Consider the following 22,523-nt stretch of genomic DNA (forward strand, 5'->3'; position numbering starts at 1 on the left):
GACTAATTTAGAAATCATAAATTGTTCAGTAGCTTGAAGTTCACCAAGGTCATTTATTAAACCTTCTCATGTGTCATGTGTCACAAAACATGACTCTATTAAATTGGGAATATCTATAGAGAATACATGGTCAGTGTCTTAAAACAAAAGCTTATTTTGGGTTCTGTCCCGAGACAAAAATACAGCTTATCTTTTAAGACACTGACCATGTCTTCTATATATACTTATCCTGGAACAACCATCAAAAATAAGCATTTTTAAATGAATTGGTATTGATCAACAATGTTCCATTACCCTAAACTAAATGGACATTGGACTAAATTTAACTGGATGTTGGACTAAATTCACATGGACATACTTGTAAGACTACACTAACCAGACATTGGACTAAATTGATTGCACATATGTATAAATTGACTGGGCGATGGACCTTGGATTAAATGGACAGGTAATTACACTAACCTAACTGGACATATTACACAGGACATTGGACTAAATTCACTTGACATTGGGCTTAATTAACTGGACATTAGACTAAACAAACTAGACATCTGACTAAATTGACTGGCCTTTACACTAAACTAACTGGACATCAGACTTATGTGACTGGACATTGGACTAAATTCACTTGACAATTGGGCTTAATTAACTGGTCATTAGACTAAACAAGCTAGACATCTGACTAAATTTACTGGCCTTTACACTAAACTAACTAGACATCAGACTGATGTGACTGGACATTGGACTAAATTCACCGGACAATTGGACTTAACTGATTGGTCATTGGATTTAATTAATTAACTGGACATAAAACTAAATTGACTTGACTGCTCAAAATCAACTGGACATTGGACAAAATTGACTGACACTAATTAATAACAAGGTAATTACTGGTAAAAAAAATATATTGTTGTACTTTACTGGTATTTTACAATTGTTATTATTATGATTGTTTTGTTTTATTTCAGTGGCAGATCCGACAAAGAAACAAGCCAGACAAGTATGTAGTTTTATTATATAAATCTGTTTAAAATAACAAAATCAACCAAATTGATAGGTTTTGTACATGTTGAATATGTCAGTTTGTAATACAAACTAATGAAATATGGTAATTCCTAATAAAGCATATGTAAACTGCAAACATTGGGAACTTGGCCTACATATGAAATAATTTCAATTAAGAATTGGGCCCTTTAATGGCCCTCAGAAAAAGCTCGGTTTTACCAAGTATGAATGAGTTTAATCTTAATGTCATTGTTAATGTAGTAGTACGTATGTGTTATATATATTCTACCCATATTTATCACTGAAGCTACAAAATAGTATATATTTGATTATCGTATGCTGGACTATTTAGAATATAATCCAGAATGTTCAAATCTGTGGATGCATGATGCACAGCTCCTTAAACAGATATATTCTCACAAAACATTGTCTTTTTTATTGATATAACTTGATATACCGGGTATTGTTAAATGAACAACATATGAAGTCACTTTTACCTTTAATATTATGTGAAAAATTTGAATTTTGTTGAAAATCTGTAATTATCTTTATGAAAATAATGAGCTGGCAGAAAAACTTTGATTACATTTACCAGGTATGAGACTGAATACAAAAGGATGTATGTTATTTTTAGCTCACTTGGACCGAAGGTCCGGTGAGCTTATGCCATGGTGCGGCGTCCGTCGTCCGTCAACATTTGCTTCAAATCACTACTAGTCAAAAAGTTCTTATTGGATTTTGACCAAATTTGGTCAGAAACATCATATCCTTGGCGAAAGGGGATCAGATTTGCATAAATGATGACTCTGACCCCCAAGGGGCCTGAGGGGCGGGGCCCAATAGGGGAAATTGAGGCAATTCCTTTAAATCGCTACTAGTCATAAAGTTATGAATGGATTTGAATCCTATGTGGTCAGAAACATCCTTTGGGGAAGGGGAACAGATTTTGCATAAATGGTGACTCTGACGCCCAAGGGGCCAAAGAGGCGGGGCCCCATAGGGGAAAAAGAGGTAATTTCTTCTAATCGCTACTAGTCATGAAGTTATGAATGGATTTGAATCAAATTTGGTCAGAAACATCATTGGGGGAAGAGGAACAGATTTTGCATAAATGGTGACTCTGACCCCTGAGGGGCCAAAGGGGCGGGGCCCCATAGGGGAAAAAGATGTAATTCCTTCAAATCGCTACTAGTCATAAAGTTATGAATGGATTTGAACCCAATTTGGTCAGAAACATCCTTGGGGGAAGGGGAACAGATTTTGCATAAATGGTGACTGACGCCCGAGGGGCCAAAGAGGCGGGGCCCCATAGGGGAAATAGAGGTAATTTATTTAAATCGCTACTAGTTATAAAGTTATGAATGGATGTTGTAAAAACAATTCTTGACGTCTTTCAGACCCTTAGAGAGTCTGGACATCGTTATTTCTTTAAAGCAGTTGGGATCCCCACACCATAACCATATATAGCATTGTTTGAGATTGACAAATAAAACGAAATGAACATGAACATTATTTTTAAATTTGGTCTAATCCAACCAGGTGAGCGATACAGGCCCCATGGGCCTCTTGTTTATCATTAATTCAACTTGAAAATTGTTTCTCAGCATGAAAACAGGACATATTTTTCACTTGACATAAACGCCTACGCTATAACTTTAAGTAGAACAAATAGTTTACTTGCTAGATCTGATGTACTTAAAATGTATCACATGACAGAACATACTCTAGTGTCTAGCCTAGTCTAGCCTTTACTGTTGGAGTACCCGGAGAAAACCCATCTGGTTGCGTGTAGTGGTCAGGCAGGTGATTTCCTCCATCCCTTCTCACCTCCAATAGGGTAATCTGGACGAAAGGCGAGTGACCGAGCCAACTGACTGAGCCAACTGACCGCCTAAAAAAAACAAAAACACCAAAGAACCATGTGGGTGTTAAACATCATTGGCCCCACTCGAATTTTAGCAAACAAATATAATTTAATAGATGATATAGTGTTATTAGTGTAACGTAATAGATGATATAGTGTTATTAGTGTAACGTAATAGATAATATAGTGTTATTAGTATAACGTAATAGATAACATAGTGTTATTAGCATGACGATGAATTGATATAGCCATGATACTTACCAATTAGCTGTATGTAGCTGCAATTAGTACCTGTACCATCATAATTTATCACAATGCTTTCTGTGCAGAAAGTGATGAAAATATTTTTTTATACAGTGTAGTGATTTCATCATTATTGTGACTGTACTCTGAGTCATCAATGCTTCAGTTTAGATAGTATAGAGGTTACACAACGAGTGGTTGTTGGATATGGAATTTATTTCACACGAATAGGTTATTCTTTAAAAGTTACAAAAGACAAGAGCTTTAGCGGAAAAAAAAACCAAACTTAGGAGTGTGAAATAAATTTCACATCCAATAATTATAATCACGAGTTGTGTGACCTTTTTTTTAACCACAATAATATCGGCTTGAATCAAAGGGTAATGTGGCAAAGTCTTATTTCGCATATATGCAAATAATGTGAACAGATAATGACCGGGACCCCGTGATGTGACATCATTTGACTATTGATGACGTCGATAACAATTGCAGCTCTGGTCAAAGTTCGAATTCTTGACCAATCAAAAGACCAGAAGGTCATATTCCACTAGTGGAATATAACATATATATAGTATACAACAGTCGACACATTAAATTTTTATACAATGGTTTGAGATTGGAATAACACAGTGTATTGTGGTAGAAATGTATATAGCTTACAAGATTGCATTGAGCTTTCAGGGCCCCCTTACTTGAGGTTACATGGCTGGTACTGTAAATCACTGAGCTATCGCAGGCCCCTAACCTGGGGTTACATGGCTGGTACTGTAAATGCACTGAGCTATCGTAGCCCCTCACCTGAGGTTACATGTACATGGCTGGTACATGTAAATGACTGAGCTATCATGGCCCCTCACCTGAGGTTACATGGCTGGTACTGTAAATGACTGAGCTATCCCGGCCCCCTCACCTGAGGTTACATGGCAGGTACTGTAAATGACTGAGCTATCGCGGCCCCCTCACCTGAGGTTACATGGCTGGTACTGTAAATGACTGAGATATCGCGGCCCCCTCACCTGAAGTTACATGGCTGATACTGTAAATGACTGAGATATCGCGGCCCCCTCACCTGAGGTTACATGGCTGGTACTGTAAATGACTGAGCTATCACGGCCCCCTCACCTGAGGTTACATGGCTGGTACTGTAACTGACTGAGCTATCGCGGCCCCCTCACCTGAGGTTACATGGCTGGTACTGTAAATGACTGAGATATCGCGGCCCCCTCACCTGAAGTTACATGGCTGATACTGTAAATGACTGAGATATCGCGGCCCCCTCACCTGAAGTTACATGGCTGATACTGTAAATGACTGAGATATCACGGCCCCCTCACCTGAGGTTACATGGCTGGTACTGTAAATGACTGAGCTATTGTGACCCCCTCACCTGAGGTAATGTGGCTGATACTGTAAATGACTGAGATATCGCGGCCCCCTCACCTGAGGTTACATGGCTGGTATTGTAAATGACTGAGATATCGCGGCCTCCTCACCTGAGGTTACGTAGCTGGTACTGTAAATGACTGAGATATCGCGGCCCCCTCACCTGCGGTTACTTGGCTGGTACTGTAAATGACTGAGCTATCGCAGCCCCCTCACCTGAGGTTACATGGCTGGTACTGTAAATGACTGAGATATCACGGCCCCCTCACCTGAGGTTACATGGCTGGTACTGAAATGACTGAGCTATTGTAGCCCCCTCACCTGAGGTTACATGGCTGGTACTGTACATCACTGAGATATCGCGGCCCCCTCACCTGAGGTTAAATGGCAGGCACTGTAAATGACTGAGCTATCGCGGCCCCCTCACCTGAGGTTACATGGCTGGTACTGTACATCACTGAGATATCGCGGCCCCCTCACCTGAGTTTACATGGCTGGTACTGTAACTGACTGAGATATCGCGGTCCCCCTCACCTGAGGTTACATGGCTGGTACTGTAAATGACTGAGCTATTGTGACCCCCTCACCTGAGGTTACATGGCTGGTACTGTAACTGACTGAGCTATCGCGGCCCCCTCAAATGAGGTTACATGGCTGGTACTGTAAATGACTGAGATATTGCGGCCCCCTCACCTGAGGTTACATGGCTGGTACTGTAAATGACTGAGCTATCGCAGCCCCCTCACCTGAGGTTACATGGCTGGTACTGTAAATGTTTGAGCTATCGCAGCCCCCTCACCTGAGGTTACATGGCTGGTACTGTACATCACTGAGATATTGCGGCCCCCTCACCTGAGGTTACATGGCTGGTACTGTAAATGACTGAGCTATCGCAGCCCCCTCACCTGAGGTTACATGGCTGGTACTGTAAATGTTTGAGCTATCGCAGCCCCCTCACCTGAGGTTACATGGCTGGTACTGTACATCACTGAGATATTGCGGCCCCCTCACCTGAGGTTACATGGCTGGTACTGTAAATGACTGAGCTATCGCGGCCCCCTCACCTGAGGTTACATGGCTGGTACTGTAAATGTTTGAGCTATCGCAGCCCCCTCACCTGAGGTTACATGGCTGGTACTGTACATCACTGAGATATCGCGGTCCCCTCACCTGAGGTTACATGGCTGGTACTGTAAATGACTGAGATATCGCGGCCCCCTTACCTGAGGTTACATGGCTGGTACTGTAAATGACTGAGATATCGCGTCCCCCTCACCTGAGGTTACATGGCTGGTGCTGTTAATGACTGAGCTATCGCGGCCCCCTCACCTGAGGTTACATGGCTGGTACTGTAAATGTTCGAGCTATCGAAGCCCCCTCACCTGAGGTTACATGGCTGGTACTGTACATCACTGAGATATCGCGGTCCCCTCACCTGAGGTTACATGGCTGGTACTGTAAATGACTGAGATATCGCGGCCTCCTCACCTGAGGTTACATGGCTGGTACTGTAAATGACTGAGATATCGCGGTCCCCTCACCTGAGGTTACATGGCTGGTACTGTAAATGACTGAGATATTGCGGTCCCCTCACCTGAGGTTACATGGCTGGTGCTGTAAATGACTGAACTATCGCAGCCCCCTCACCTGAGGTTACTTGGCTGGTACTCTGTCTGAACTATCGTAGCCCCCTCACCTGAGGTTACATGGCTGGTGCTGTAAATGACTGAGATATTGCGGCCACCTCACCTGGGGTTATGTGGCTGGTACTCTGTCTGAGCTATCGTAGCCCCCTCACCTGGGGTTACATGGCTGGTACTGTAACTGACTGAGCTATCGCGGCCCCCTCAAATGAGGTTACATGGCTGGTACTGTAAATGACTGAGCTATCGCAGCCTTCTCACCTGAGGTTACTTGGCTGGTGCTGTAAATGAATGAGCTATCGCGGCCCCCTCACCTGAGTTTACGTGACTGGTACTGTAAATGAATGAGCTATCGCGGCCCCCTCAAATGAGGTTACATGGCTGGTACTGTAAATGACTGAGCTGTCCCAGCCCCCTCACCTGGGGTTATGTGGCTGGTACTCTGTCTGAGCTATCGTAGCCCCCTCACCTGAGGTTACATGGCTGGCACTTTAACTGACTGAGCTATCGCGGCCCCCTCACCTGAGTTTACATGGCCGGTACTCTGACTGACTGAGCTATCCTGGCCCCCTCACCTGGGGTTACATGGCTGGTACTGTTAATGACTGAGCTATCGCAGCCCCCTCACCTGAGGTTACATGGCTGGTACTGTAACTGACTGAGATATCCCAGCCCCCTCACCTGAGGTTACATGGCTGGTACTGTAAATGACTGAGCTATTGTAGCCCCCTCACCTGAGGTTACATGGCTGGTACTGTAAATCACTGAGCTATTGTCGCCCCCTCACCTGCTACGCGCGCTATGTTGTTGGTGCTGTAACTGGCTGATCATGAGCTATTACAGCCCCTACATTTGCATCTAGATTCAGTTATTGTAACAGTATATTAGATAAGCAAAATTTTGAAAAATCCCATAACAACAAAAAATATGTAAAAAAGAGATATTGATTATACATGCATTTTTATACAATTTGATACATTTGATTATTTTGTAATTTCTTTTTAAACAGACGGCCATTGTCATGCCAACAAGACGAGAGCAGGTTTGGACAAAACAGCTAGACGCAAGTTGGTGCTGGCTAGTTGTCTATGTCTATGCTTCATGACTGGTGAATTCGTTGGTAAGTATCACATATCTTGCTCAACTTGAATTTCAACACAGGCTGCTAATTCTTGGACTATCTATAAAATTAAGATTGATAAAATTTTATTCATACTGACGATTTCATTACATTGCTTTAAAACATAAGTTTCCGTGTATATACCACACTATGCATGAGGATGATATTCAAAGACAAAATGGCATAGTTTATAGCTTCTTCACTAGCCAAGGGTTCATATCGTATACACCTAATTCACCCTTGGAACATTTAGGCATGTTTTCATATTTCCTTCCACTGCCACCTAGCAGAGACACTGAGTTGTCGCTCTTTACCAGCAAAATTTTAATCTTTTAAGGCTGTTTCCAGCTCTGGCTGCTATCTTGTAATTCCCTCGGTCGTCATTTCATATTATACAGAGATTATGTGATAGTTTCCCCTTGTTTTCTCACAAACTGCCATTATAATCATAATTGGTTTAACACAGATTACCTGATTTCTTAATAGGTTACATTAGATCATAAAAGAATTTAACTATTAGGACCCTGTGTATGGGTGTCCTATTGTATTCATGTCTGGTATCCATCCGTCCGTCCGTCCGTCCGTCTGTCCCTCTGTCCGGCTAGATGTCTTTATAGCTATCTGTCAATCGCCACTTTCATTTCTGGAACTTATCTGAGAATCCAGAAGGCAAAACTTTCAGAAATTTAAAATGGTGTTACAATCTGATTTGCAGATAAGCAATAGGGGTCTGAAAAGCTCCCAAGGTCAAGGTCAAAATAACACATACATTGTAGGTTTCAATTTGTATATTTCAGGGTCAATGTATCACTCTGGTTTAGGTTTAGAGATAGACACATTGTGTGGCCCTCATTTACCTGTCAGTTATCTTGTTTCTCTTGTTTTCTCACCAGGTGGCATCCTTGCTCACAGTTTGGCAATCATATCAGACGCTGCACACATGCTCACCGACTTAGCCAGCTTCCTCATCAGCCTGTTTGCCATTTTTCTTGCTTCAAGACCTGCTACAAAAAAATTAAGCTTTGGATGGTACAGGGCTGGTATGTACGTTTTGGTTGGTACAGGGTGGGTATGTATGTTTTGGTTGGTACAGGGTGGTATGTATGTTTTGGTTGGTACAGGACTGGTATGTATGTTTTGGTTGGTACAGGGTGAGTATGTATGTTTTGGTTGGTACAGGACTGGTATGTATGTTTTGGTTGGTACAGGGTGGGTATGTATGTTTGGATGGTACAGGGTGGGTATGTATGTTTTGGTTGGTACAGGACTGGTATGTATGTTTTGGTTGGTACAGGACTGGTATGTATGTTTTGGTTGGTACAGGACTGGTATGTATGTTTTGGTTGGTACAGGGTGGGTATGTATGTTTTGGTTGGTACAGGGTGGGTATGTATGTTTTGGTTGGTACAGGGTGGGTATGTATGTTTTGGTTGGTACAGGGTGGGTATGTATGTTTTGGTTGGTACAGGGTGGTATGTATGTTTGGTTGGTACAGGACTGGTATGTATGTTTTGGTTGGTACAGGACTGGTATGTATGTTTTGGTTGGTACAGGATGGGTATGTATGTTTTGGTTGGTACAGGGTGGGTATGTATGTTTTGGTTGGTACAGGGTGGGTATGTATGTTTTGGTTGGTACAGGGCTGGTATGTATGTTTTGGTTGGTACAGGACTGGGTATGTATGTTTTGGTTGGTACAGGGTGGGTATGTATGTTTTGGTTGGTACAGGGTGGGTATGTATGTTTTGGTTGGTACAGGGCTGGTATGTATGTTTTGGTTGGTACAGGGACTGGTATGTATGTTTGGTTGGTACAGGGTGGGTATGTATGTTTTGGTTGGTACAGGGTGGGTATGTATGTTTGGTTGGTACAGGGTGGGTATGTATGTTTTGGTTGGTACAGGACTGGTATGTATGTTTTGGTTGGTACAGGGTGGGTATGTATGTTTGGTTGGTACAGGGTGGGTATGTATGTTTTGGTTTGTACAGGCCTTGGTATGTATGTTTGGTTGGTACAGGGATGGGTAGGTATGTTTTGGTTGGTACCGGAGCTGGTATGTAAATGTTTTGGTTTGGTACAGGACTGGGTATGTATGTTTTTCGGTATGGTACAGGGACGTGGGATGTATGTTTGTGTTGGTACAGGACTGGGTATTTATGTTTGGTTGGTACAGGACTGGTATGTATGTTTTTGGTTGGCTACAGGGTGGGTATGTATGTTTTGGTGGGTACAGGGTGGGTATGTATGTTTTGGTTGGTACAGGGGGGTATGTATGCTTGTGGTTTGGTACAGGGACTGGGTATGTATGTTTTGGTTGGTACAGGACTGGTATGTATGTTTGGTGGTACAAGGACTGGGTATGTATGTTTTGGTTGGTACAGGGACTGGGTAGTTGTTATGGTTGGTAGGGTGGGTATGTAGTTGGTACAGGGTGGGTATGTATGTTTTGGTTGGTACGGGTGGGTATGTATGTTTTGGTTGGTTACAGGGTGGTTATGTATGTTTGGTTGGTACAGGGACTGGGTATGTATGTTTTGGTTGGTACAGGGGGGTATGTATGTTTGGTTGGTACAGGGTGGTATGTATGTTTTGGTTGGTACAGGGTGGGTATGTATGTTTTGGTTGGTACAGGGTGGGTATGTATGTTTTGGTTGGTACAGGACTGGTATGTATGTTTTGGTTGGTACAGGGTGGGTATGTATGTTTTGGTTGGTACAGGATGGGTATGTATGTTTTGGTTGGTACAGGGTGGGTATGTATGTTTTGGTTGGTACAGGGACTGGTATGTATGTTTTGGTTGGTACAGGACTGGTATGTATGTTTTGGTTGGTACAGGACTGGTATGTATGTTTTGGTTGGTACAGGACTGGTATGTATGTTTTGGTTGGTACAGGACTGGTATGTATGTTTTGGTTGGTACAGGACTGGTATGTATGTTTGGTTGGTACAGGGTGGGTATGTATGTTTTGGTTGGTACAGGACTGGTATGTATGTTTTGGTTGGTACAGGACTGGTATGTATGTTTTGGTTGGTACAGGACTGGTATGTATGTTTGGTTGGTACAGGGTGGGTATGTATGTTTTGGTTGGTACAGGACTGGTATGTATGTTTTGGTTGGTACAGGACTGGGTATGTATGTTTTGGTTGGTACAGGGTGGGTATGTATGTTTTGGTTGGTACAGGACTGGTATGTATGTTTTGGTTGGTACAGGGTGGGTATGTATGTTTTGGTTGGTACAGGACTGGTATGTATGTTTTGGTTGGTACAGGACTGGGTATGTATGTTTTGGTTGGTACAGGGTGGGTATGTATGTTTTGGTTGGTACAGGACTGGTATGTATGTTTTGGTTGGTACAGGGTGGGTATGTATGTTTTGGTTGGTACAGGACTGGTATGTATGTTTTGGTTGGTACAGGGTGGGTATGTATGTTTGGTTGGTACAGGACTGGTATGTATGTTTTGGTTGGTACAGGGTGGGTATGTATGTTTTGGTTGGTACAGGGTGGGTATGTATGTTTTGGTTGGTACAGGGTGGGTATGTATGTTTTGGTTGGTACAGGACTGGTATGTATGTTTTGGTTGGTACAGGGTGGGTATGTATGTTTTGGTTGGTACAGGGTGGGTATGTATGTTTTGGTTGGTACAGGACTGGTATGTATGTTTTGGTTGGTACAGGACTGGTATGTATGTTTTGGTTGGTACAGGACTGGTATGTATGTTTTGGTTGGTACAGGGTGGGTATGTATGTTTTGGTTGGTACAGGACTGGTATGTATGTTTTGGTTGGTACAGGACTGGTATGTATGTTTTGGTTGGTACAGGGTGGGTATGTATGTTTGGTTGGTACAGGGTGGGTATGTATGTTTTGGTTGGTACAGGGCTGGTATGTATGTTTTGGTTGGTACAGGATGGTATGTATGATGTTTGGGTTCGGTACGGGTTGGGTATGTATGATTTTGGTTGGTACAGGACTGGTATGTATGTTTTGGTTGGTCCAGGATGGTATGTAGTTTTGCGTTGTACCGGGTGGGTATGTATGTTTGGGTGGTACAGGGTAGGTAATTGTATGTTTGGTGGTACAGGATGTATGTATGTTTGGTTTGGTACAGGACTCGGATGTATGTTTGTTGGTACAGGACTGGATGATGTTTCGGTGGTACAGGGTGGGTTTTAGTATGTTTTGGTTGGTAAGGGTTGGTATGTATGTTTGGTTGGTTACAGGGACTGGTATGTATGTTTGGTGGGTACCGGGTGGGTATGTAATGTTTTGGTTGGTACAGGATGGTATGTAGGGTTTTGGTTTTTACAGGACTGGTATGTATGTTTTTGGTTGGTTACATGGGTGGGTATGTATGTTTTGGTTGGTACAGGACTGGTATGTATGTTTTGGTTGGTACAGGGTAGGTATGTATGTTTTGGTTGGTACAGGGTGGGTATGTATGTTTGGTTGGTACAGGACTGGTATGTATGTTTTGGTTGGTACAGGGTGGGTATGTATGTTTTGGTTGGTACAGGGTGGGTATGTATGTTTTGGTTGGTACAGGGTGGGTATGTATGTTTTGGTTGGTACAGGGTGGGTATGTATGTTTGGTTGGTACAGGGTGGGTATGTATGTTTTGGTTGGTACAGGGTGGGTATGTATGTTTTGGTTGGTACAGGGTGGGTATGTATGTTTTGGTTGGTACAGGGTGGGTATGTATGTTTTGGTTGGTACAGGGTGGGTATGTATGTTTTGGTTGGTACAGGGTGGGTATGTATGTTTTGGTTGGTACAGGACTGGTATGTATGTTTTGGTTGGTACAGGACTGGTATGTATGTTTTGGTTGGTACAGGGTGGGTATGTATGTTTTGGTTGGTACAGGACTGGTATGTATGTTTTGGTTGGTACAGAGTAGGTATGTATGTTTTGGTTGGTACAGGGTGGGTATGTATGTTTTGGTTGGTACAGGGTGGGTATGTATGTTTTGGTTGGTACATGGTGGGTATGTATGTTTTGGTTGGTACAGGGCTGGTATGTATGTTTTGGTTGGTACAGGGTGGGTATGTATGTTTTGGTTGGTACAGGACTGGTATGTATGTTTTGGTTGGTACAGGACTGGTATGTATGTTTTGGTTGGTACAGGACTGGTATGTATGTTTGGTTGGTACAGGACTGGTATGTATGTTTGGTTGGTACAGGACTGGTATGTATGTTTTGGTTGGTACAGGGTGGTATATATGTTTTGGTTGGTACAGGACTGGTATGTATGTTTTGGTTGGTACAGGACTGGTATGTATGTTTTGGTTGGTACAGGACTGGTATGTATGTTTTGGTTGGTACAGGGTGGGTATGTATGTTTTGGTTGGTACAGGGTGGGTATGTATGTTTTGGTTGGTACAGGACTGGTATGTATGTTTTGGTTGGTACAGGGTGGGTATGTATGTTTTGGTTGGTACAGGACTGGTATGTATGTTTTGGTTGGTACAGGACTGGTATGTATGTTTTGGTTGGTACAGGACTGGTATGTATGTTTGGTTGGTACAGGACTGGTATGTATGTTTTGGTTGGTACAGGGTGGTATGTATGTTTTGGTTGGTACAGAGTGGGTATGTATGTTTGGTTGGTACAGGACTGGTATGTATGTTTTGGTTGGTACAGGGTGGGTATGTATGTTTTGGTTGGTACAGGACTGTTATGTATGTTTTGGTTGGTACAGGACTGGTATGTATGTTTGGTTGGTACAGGGTGGGTATGTATGTTTTGGTTGGTACAGGACTGGTATGTATGTTTGGTTGGTACAGGACTGGTATGTATGTTTTGGTTGGTACAGGACTGGTATGTATGTTTTGGTTGGTACAGGACTGGTATGTATGTTTTGGTTGGTACAGGGTGGGTATGTATGTTTTGGTTGGTACAGAGTGGGTATGTATGTTTGGTTGGTACAGGACTGGTATGTATGTTTTGGTTGGTACAGGGTGGGTATGTATGTTTTGGTTGGTACAGGGTGGGTATGTATGTTTTGGTTGGTACAGGGTGGGTATGTATGTTTTGGTTGGTACAGGACTGGTTTGTATGTTTTAGTTAGTACGAAGATTGGTATGTTTTGCTGAGTTAGCAAAATTTGTTGATCACATACTGATTGATAGTGTGGTTGTTAAGACAAGTCTTAAAAAGTCTATAAAAGTAGCATTTTGTATATTTATTTACAGATTACAGATGTTTTTCCATTATTTATATAAATACAGTATATAAATTGTACTGATACGAAAATGATTTACAAAGTATTTCAAAATTTAAAATATTATGGCATAATATGAATAAATATATTACACTTTATTAAATAGTAATATCATGATTTTTTTAATTTTAAACTTTTGTTTTTTGCTTTTAACCTTGATAAATACAGAAAAAAAAATTATGTTACAGAAATCCTGGGTGCCCTGATGTCCATTGTGATGCTATGGGTGCTGACTGGAGTCCTGGTCTACATGGGTGTGATTAGAGTTTTAAAGGATGACTATGAAATTAATCCTGTTATCATGTTAATTACAGCATCGATTGGTGTGGGTGTTAACATCCTGTAAGTAGATTACACTTGAATTTCACACTATTGCCTCCCACTCCAAATTGTTAAGGATAGGCATATCAACATTTTGTGTGTTCTCTTATGCTCGTGTGTTAGTGCTGTTGTTTATAACATACAGAGCTGGTTATTTAATGAACCACTGAACAGATTTATATGTATCATAAAACATGTTCTTCAGGGTGGAAAGTTTCAATGTAAATGCAACCAGTGTAGGATTTGAGTATGACGTTTTGGTGAATTAATACTCTTTCACCTTCATCAGACAAATGACCAATAATAGACTTTGGTATGTCACAACCAGTGTAGGATTTGAGTACGACGTCTTGGGGACTACTTTTTCACCTTCATCAGACAAATGACCAATAATAGACTTTGGTATGTCACAACCAGTGTAGGATTTGAGTATGACGTTTTGGTGAATACTCTTTCACCTTCATCAGACAAATGACCAATAATAGACTTTGGTATGTCACAACCAGTGTAGGATTTGAGTATGACGTTTTGGTGAATACTCTTTCACCTTCATCAGACAAATGACCAATAATAGACTTTGGTATGTCACAACCAGTGTAGGATTTGAGTATGACGTTTTGGTGAATACTCTTTCACCTTCATCAGACAAATGACCAATAATAGACTTTGGTATGTCACAACCAGTGTAAGATTTGAGTATGACGTTTTGGTGAATACTCTTTCACCTTCATCAGACAAATGACCAATAATAGACTTTGGTATATCACAACCAGTGTAGGATTTGAGTATGACGTTTTGGGGACTACTTTTTCACCTTCATTAGACAAATGACCAATAATAGACTTTGGTATGTCACAACCAGTGTAGGATTTGAGTATGACGTTTTGGTGAATACTCTTTCACCTTCATCAGACAAATGACCAATAATAGACTTTGGTATGTCACAACCAGTGTAGGATTTGAGTATGACGTTTTGGGGACTACTTTTTCACCTTCATCAGACAAATGACCAATAATAGACTTTGGTATGTCACAACCAGTGTAGGATTTGAGTATGACGTTTTGGTGAATACTCTTTCACCTTCATCAGACAAATGACCAATAATAGACTTTAGTATGTCACAACCAGTGTAGGATTTGAGTATGACGTTTTGGTGACTACTTTTTCACCTTCATCAGACAAATGACCAATAATAGACTTTGGTATGTCACAACCAGTGTAGGATTTGAGTATGACGTTTTGGTGACTACTCTTTCACCTTCATCAGACAAATGACCAATAATAAACTTTGGTATGTCACAACCAGTGTAGGATTTGAGTATGACGTTTTGGGGACTACTTTTTCACCTTCATCAGACAAATGACCAATAATAGACTTTAGTATGTCACAACCAGTGTAGGATTTGAGTATGACGTTTTGGGGACTACTTTTTCACCTTCATCAGACAAATGACCAATAATAGACTTTGGTATGTCACAACCAGTGTAAGATTTGAGTATGACGTTTTGGTGAATACTCTTTCACCTTCATCAGACAAATGACCAATAATAGACTTTGGTATGTCACAACCAGTGTAGGATTTGAGTATGACGTTTTGGTGAATACTCTTTCACCTTCATCAGACAAATGACCAATAATAGACTTTGGTATGTCACAACCAGTGTAGGATTTGAGTATGACGTTTTGGTGAATACTCTTTCACCTTCATCAGACAAATGACCAATAATAGACTTTGGTATATCACAACCAGTGTAGGATTTGAGTATGACGTTTTGGGGACTACTTTTTCACCTTCATTAGACAAATGACCAATAATAGACTTTGGTATGTCACAACCAGTGTAGGATTTGAGTATGACGTTTTGGTGAATACTCTTTCACCTTCATCAGACAAATGACCAATATTAGACTTTGGTATGTCACAACCAGTGTAGGATTTGAGTATGACGTTTTGGGGACTACTTTTTCACCTTCATCAGACAAATGACCAATAATAGACTTTGGTATGTCACAACCAGTGTAGGATTTGAGTATGACGTTTTGGTGAATACTCTTTCACCTTCATCAGACAAATGACCAATAATAGACTTTGGTATGTCACAACCAGTGTAGGATTTGAGTATGACGTTTTGGTGACTACTTTTTCACCTTCATCAGACAAATGACCAATAATAGACTTTGGTATGTCACAACCAGTGTAGGATTTGAGTATGACGTTTTGGGGACTACTTTTTCACCTTCATCAGACAAATGACCAATAATAGACTTTAGTATGTCACAACCAGTGTAGGATTTGAGTATGACGTTTTGGTGACTACTCTTTCACCTTCATCAGACAAATGACCAATAATAAACTTTGGTATGTCACAACCAGTGTAGGATTTGAGTATGACGTTTTGGTGACTACTTTTTCACCTTCATCAGACAAATGACCAATAATAGACTTTGGTATGTCACAACCAGTGTAGGATTTGAGTATGACGTTTTGGGGACTACTTTTTCACCTTCATCAGACAAATGACCAATAATAGACTTTAGTATGTCACAACCAGTGTAGGATTTGAGTATGACGTTTTGGTGACTACTCTTTCACCTTCATCAGACAAATGACCAATAATAAACTTTGGTATGTCACAACCAGTGTAGGATTTGAGTATGACGTTTTGGGGACTACTTTTTCACCTTCATCAGACAAATGACCAATAATAGACTTTAGTATGTCACAACCAGTGTAGGATTTGAGTATGACGTTTTGGGGACTACTTTTTCACCTTCATCAGACAAATGACCACTAATAGACTTTGGTATATCACAACCAGTGTAGGATTTGAGTATGACGTTTTGGGGACTACTCTTTCACCTTCATCAGACAAATGACCAATAATAGACTTTGGTATGTCACAACCATTGTAGGATTTGAGTATGACGTTTTGGGAACTACTTTTTCACCTTCATCAGACAAATGACCAATAATAGACTTTGGTATATCACAACCAGTGTAGGATTTGAGTATGACGTTTTGGGAACTACTTTTTCACCTTCATCAGACAAATGACCAATAATAGACTTTGGTATGTCACAACCAGTGTAGGATTTGAGTATGATGTTTTGGTGAATACTCTTTCACCTTCATCAGACAAATGACCAATAATAGACTTTGGTATGTCACAACCAGTGTAGGATTTGAGTATGACGTTTTGGGGACTACTTTTTCACCTTCATCAGACAAATGACCAATAATAGACTTTGGTATGTCACAACCAGTGTAGGATTTGAGTATGACGTTTTGGGGACTACTCTTTCACCTTCATCAGACAAATGACCAATAATAGACTTTGGTATGTCACAACCAGTGTAGGATTTGAGTATGACGTTTTGGGAACTACTTTTTCACCTTCATCAGACAAATGACCAATAATAGACTTTGGTATATCACAACCAGTGTAGGATTTGAGTATGACGTTTTGGGAACTACTTTTTCACCTTCATCAGACAAATGACCAATAATAGACTTTGGTATGTCACAACCAGTGTAGGATTTGAGTATGATGTTTTGGTGAATACTCTTTCACCTTCATCAGACAAATGACCAATAATAGACTTTGGTATGTCACAACCAGTGTAGGATTTGAGTATGACGTTTTGGGGACTACTTTTTCACCTTCATCAGACAAATGACCAATAATAGACTTTGGTATGTCACAACCAGTGTAGGATTTGAGTATGACGTTTTGGGGACTACTTTTTCACCTTCATCAGACAAATGACCAATAATAGACTTTGGTATGTCACAACCAGTGTAGGATTTGAGTATGACGTTTTGGTGAATACTGTTTCACCTTCATCAGACAAATGACCAATAATAGACTTTGGTATATCACAACCAGTGTAGGATTTGAGTATGACGTTTTGGGGACTACTTTTTCACCTTCATCAGACAAATGACCAATAATAGACTTTGGTATGTCACAACCAGTGTAGGATTTGAGTATGACGTTTTGGGGACTACTCTTTCACCTTCATCAGACAAATGACCAATAATAGACTTTGGTATGTCACAACCAGTGTAGGATTTGAGTATGACGTTTTGGGGACTACTTTTTCACCTTCATCAGACAAATGACCAATAATAGACTTTGGTATATCACAACCAGTGTAGGATTTGAGTATGACGTTTTGGTGACTACTTTTTCACCTTCATCAGACAAATGACCAATAATAGACTTTGGTATATCACAACCAGTGTAGGATTTGAGTATGACGTTTTGGGGACTTCTTTTTCACCTTCATCAGACAAATGACCAATAATAGACTTTGGTATATCACAACCAGTGTAGGATTTGAGTATGACGTTTTGGTGACTACTTTTTCACCTTCATCAGACAAATGACCACTAATAGACTTTGGTATGTCACAACCAGTGTAGGATTTGAGTATGACGTTTTGGGAACTACTTTTTCATCTTCATCAGACAAATGACCAATAATAGACATTGGTATATCACAACCAGTGTAGGATTTGAGTATGACGTTTTGGGAACTACTTTTTCACCTTCATCAGACAAATGACCAATAATAGACTTTGGTATATCACAACCAGTGTAGGATTTGAGTATGACGTTTTGGGAACTACTTTTTCACCTTCATCAGACAAATGACCAATAATAGACTTTGGTATGTCACAACCAGTGTAGGATTTGAGTATGACGTTTTGGTGAATACTCTTTCACCTTCATCAGACAAATGACCAATAATAGACTTTGGTATGTCACAACCAGTGTAGGATTTGAGTATGACGTTTTGGGGACTACTTTTTCACCTTCATCAGACAAATGACCAATAATAGACTTTGGTATGTCACAACCAGTGTAGGATTTGAGTATGACGTCTTGGGGACTTCTTTTTCACCTTCATCAGACAAATGACCAATAATAGACTTTGGTATGTCACAACCAGTGTAGGATTTGAGTATGACGTTTTGGGGACTACTCTTTCACCTTCATCAGACAAATGACCAATAATAGACTTTGGTATGTCACAACCAGTGTAGGATTTGAGTATGACGTTTTGGTGAATACTCTTTCACCTTCATCAGACAAATGACCAATAATAGACTTTGGTATGTCACAACCAGTGTAGGATTTGAGTATGACGTTTTGGTGACTACTTTTTCACCTTCATCAGACAAATGACCAATAATAGACTTTGGTATATCACAACCAGTGTAGGATTTGAGTATGACGTTTTGGGGACTACTCTTTCACCTTCATCAGACAAATGACCAATAATAGACTTTGGTATGTCACAACCAGTGTAGGATTTGAGTATGACGTTTTGGGGACTACTCTTTCACCTTCATCAGACAAATGACCAATAATAGACTTTGGTATGTCACAACCAGTGAAGGATTTGAGTATGACGTTTTGGGGACTACTTTTCCACCTTCATCAGACAAATGACCAATAATAGACTTTGGTATATCACAACCAGTGTAGGATTTGAGTATGACGTTTTGGGGACTACTTTTTCACCTTCATCAGACAAATGACCAATAATAGACTTTGGTATGTCACAACCAGTGTAGGATTTGAGTATGACGTTTTGGGGACTACTTTTTCACCTTCATCAGACAAATGACCAATAATAGACTTTGGTATGTCACAACCAGTGTAGGATTTGAGTATGACGTTTTGGGGACTACTTTTTCACCTTCATCAGACAAATGACCAATAATAGACTTTGGTATGTCACAACCAGTGTAGGATTTGAGTATGACGTTTTGGGAACTACTTTTTCACCTTCATCAGACAAATGACCAATAATAGACTTTGGTATGTCACAACCAGTGTAGGATTTGAGTATGACGTTTTGGGAACTACTTTTTCACCTTCATTAGACAAATGACCAATAATAGACTTTGGTATGTCACAACCAGTGTAGGATTTGAGTATGACGTTTTGGGAACTACTTTTTCACCTTCATCAGACAAATGACCAATAATAGACTTTGGTATGTCACAACCAGTGTGTGATTTGACCCAGACATTTCGGTGACTACGCTGTCACCTTTACCAGACAATTGACCAGTTAGAAGCAAGGTACACTTTGGTGTTATGTGTACGAGATAACTTTGGTGTTATGTGTACGAGATTATAATCAAATAAACAGGTCTTTCTGTCTACTCTATACGTAATCCATGCACAATGAGGTGCCAAACAGTATACAAGTCAATATGGCTTCACTGAGGAGAAATCAATTTATCTACTATTATATTGTAGATGGGAATTATTTTTATAGATCTATTGATTTGATTACAATAGCATCCATCCATTCATCCTTCAACACTTCTTGTTATCACTAATTCTGGAGAAGCAGTGGACCAATCGTTGTCAAATTTCATAGGTAGGTCCCCCCTTGGTCCCTATATGTGAAAGTTTTGTTTTGGAACTGATCAGAAATCAAGATGGCCGACAAACGGCCATTTTGAATTTCATGAGTTGAGGGTTGTTATCGCTATATCTTGATGGATCTTCTTTAAATTTCACCTGTAGGTTCCCCTTGACCCCCACTAGTGTACATGGCATTTTGAGACTGTTTGGAAAATAAGATGCCCAACAGGTGGCTATTTTGAATTTTGTCAGTAAAAGTTTGAGGGCAGGAGGGTCGGAGCCCAATAGGGGAAATAACTTGATGTGTTCTGATTGAAGGTGTTCTCTGTTGTATAGAATGGGTGTAACATTACACCAACACAGTCACTCACATGGAGGAGGGGGAAGTCACTCTCACGATAGTAGTGACACAAAATCTTTGGTGAATTCCTCCGCGGAAGACAGAATTTCTGGTTACGGATCGGTGACAGAAGCGGACCCTGAGAGCCAGGAAAAGCCAACCAAACATTCCTCAAACAACATAAATGTTAGAGCCGCGTTTATACATGTATTAGGAGACTTACTGCAAAGTATAGGGGTCCTCATAGCGGCAGTCCTGATATATTTTAAGGTAAATATTTTTTTCTAGCGACATTATTATTTTGCAATGCTATATAGTATCACAGTTCTGTTGCATAGTGATACAGCACACATACAGTACTAGTACTGATGTCATTGTTGTCTCCAGTGCTGTTCTGACAATAGTTACCGGAATGGAAGCATTGAAATTACAGGATAAGAAAAAATATTGTTTCAGGTTACATTGGAATTTATTTAATTTGTTTCTTATTTCTTGTGAAACTCACATAAGCCTCAGTTCATAGAAAAAAGAATAGAAAAAAATGCTTTAGGAATTCAATATTGTTTCCCTTTGTTTGTCTTGTGTACAATCCTTGTTGCCCTTTGTTTGTCTTGTGAACAATCCTTGTTGCCCTTTGTTTGTCTTGTGTACAATCCTTGTTGTCCTTTGTTTGTCTTGTGTACAATCCTTGTTGTCCTTTGTTTGTCTTGTGTACAATCCTTGTTACCCTTTGTTTGTTTGTCTTTGGTACAATCCTTGTTGCCCTTTGTTTATGTGTCGTGTGTACAATCCTTGTTGTCCTTTGTTTGTCTTGTGTACAATCCTTGTTGTCCTATGTTTGTCTTGTGAACAATCCTTGTTGTCCTTTGTTTGTCTTGTGTACAATCCTTGTTGTCCTTTGTTTGTCTTGTGAACAATCCTTGTTGTCCTTTGTTTGTCTTGTGAACAATCCTTGTTGTCCTTTGTTTGTCTTGTGTACAATCCGTGTTACCCTTTGTTTGTGTGCCATGTGTACAATCCGTGTTGCCCTTTGTTTGTTTGTCTTGTGTACAACCATTGTTAGCTCACCTGCCCGAAGGGCAAGTGAGCTTATGCCATGTTGCGGCGTCCGTCGTCCGTCCGTCTGTCCGGCCGTCCGTCCGGCGTCAACTTTTTAGCCCACCATCATCAGATGGTGGGCTATTCAAATCGCCCTGCGTCCGTGGTCCGTCCGTCCGTCCGTCCGTCCGTCCCTCCGTCCGTAAACAATTCTTGTTATCGCTATTTCTCAGAAAGTACTGAAGGGATCTTTCTCAAATTTCATATGGAGGTTCCCCTTGGTGCCTAGTTATGCATATTGCGATTTGAGACCAATCGGAAAACAACATGGCCGACAGGCAGCCATCTTGGATTTTGACAATTGAAAATTGTTATCGCTATTTCTGAGAAAGTACTGAAGGGATCTTTCTCAAATTTCATATGAAGGTTCCCCTTGGTGCCTAGTTATGCATATTGCGTTTTGAGACCAATCGGAAAACAACATGGCCGACAGGCAGCCATCTTGGATTTTGACAATTGAAGTTTGTTATCGCTATTTCTGAGAAAGTACTGAAGGGATCTTTCTCAAATTTCATATGGAGGTTCCCCTTGGTGCCTAGTTATGCATATTGCGTTTTGAGACCAATCTGAAAACAACATGGCCGACAGGCAGCCATCTTGGATTTTGACAATTGAAGTTTGTTATCGCTATTTCTGAGAAAGTGCTGAAGGGATCTTTCTCAAATTTCATATGAAGGTTCCCCTTGGTGCCTAGCTATGCATATTGCGATTTGAGACCAATCGGAAAACAACATGGCCGACAGGCAGCCATCTTGGATTTTGACAATTGAAAATTGTTATCGCTATTTCTGAGAAAGTACTGAAGGGATCTTTCTCAAATTTCATATGAAGGTTCCCCTTGGTGCCTAGTTATGCATATTGCGTTTTGAGACCAATCTGAAAACAACATGGCCGACAGGCAG

The 22,523-nt window shown here is 40.6% G+C and overlaps 1 protein-coding gene across 1 annotated transcript in view; it reads left to right on the forward strand.

Annotated features, from left to right (window-relative positions):
* The window catches only part of LOC117316150 (zinc transporter 2-like), a 56,661-nt gene that overhangs the window by 11,122 nt on the left and 23,016 nt on the right, over nt 1-22,523 (forward strand). Inside the window, exons 2-6 of the mRNA XM_033870659.1 lie at nt 969-1,000; nt 7,148-7,258; nt 8,152-8,298; nt 13,663-13,816; nt 20,520-20,793. Of these exons, the coding sequence (XP_033726550.1) occupies nt 969-1,000; nt 7,148-7,258; nt 8,152-8,298; nt 13,663-13,816; nt 20,520-20,793 (718 nt within the window). The remainder of the gene's footprint in view (nt 1-968; nt 1,001-7,147; nt 7,259-8,151; nt 8,299-13,662; nt 13,817-20,519; nt 20,794-22,523) is intronic.

This window comes from Pecten maximus, chromosome 18 (genome assembly GCF_902652985.1).
Source record: "Pecten maximus chromosome 18, xPecMax1.1, whole genome shotgun sequence".
Taxonomy (NCBI): domain Eukaryota; kingdom Metazoa; phylum Mollusca; class Bivalvia; order Pectinida; family Pectinidae; genus Pecten; species Pecten maximus.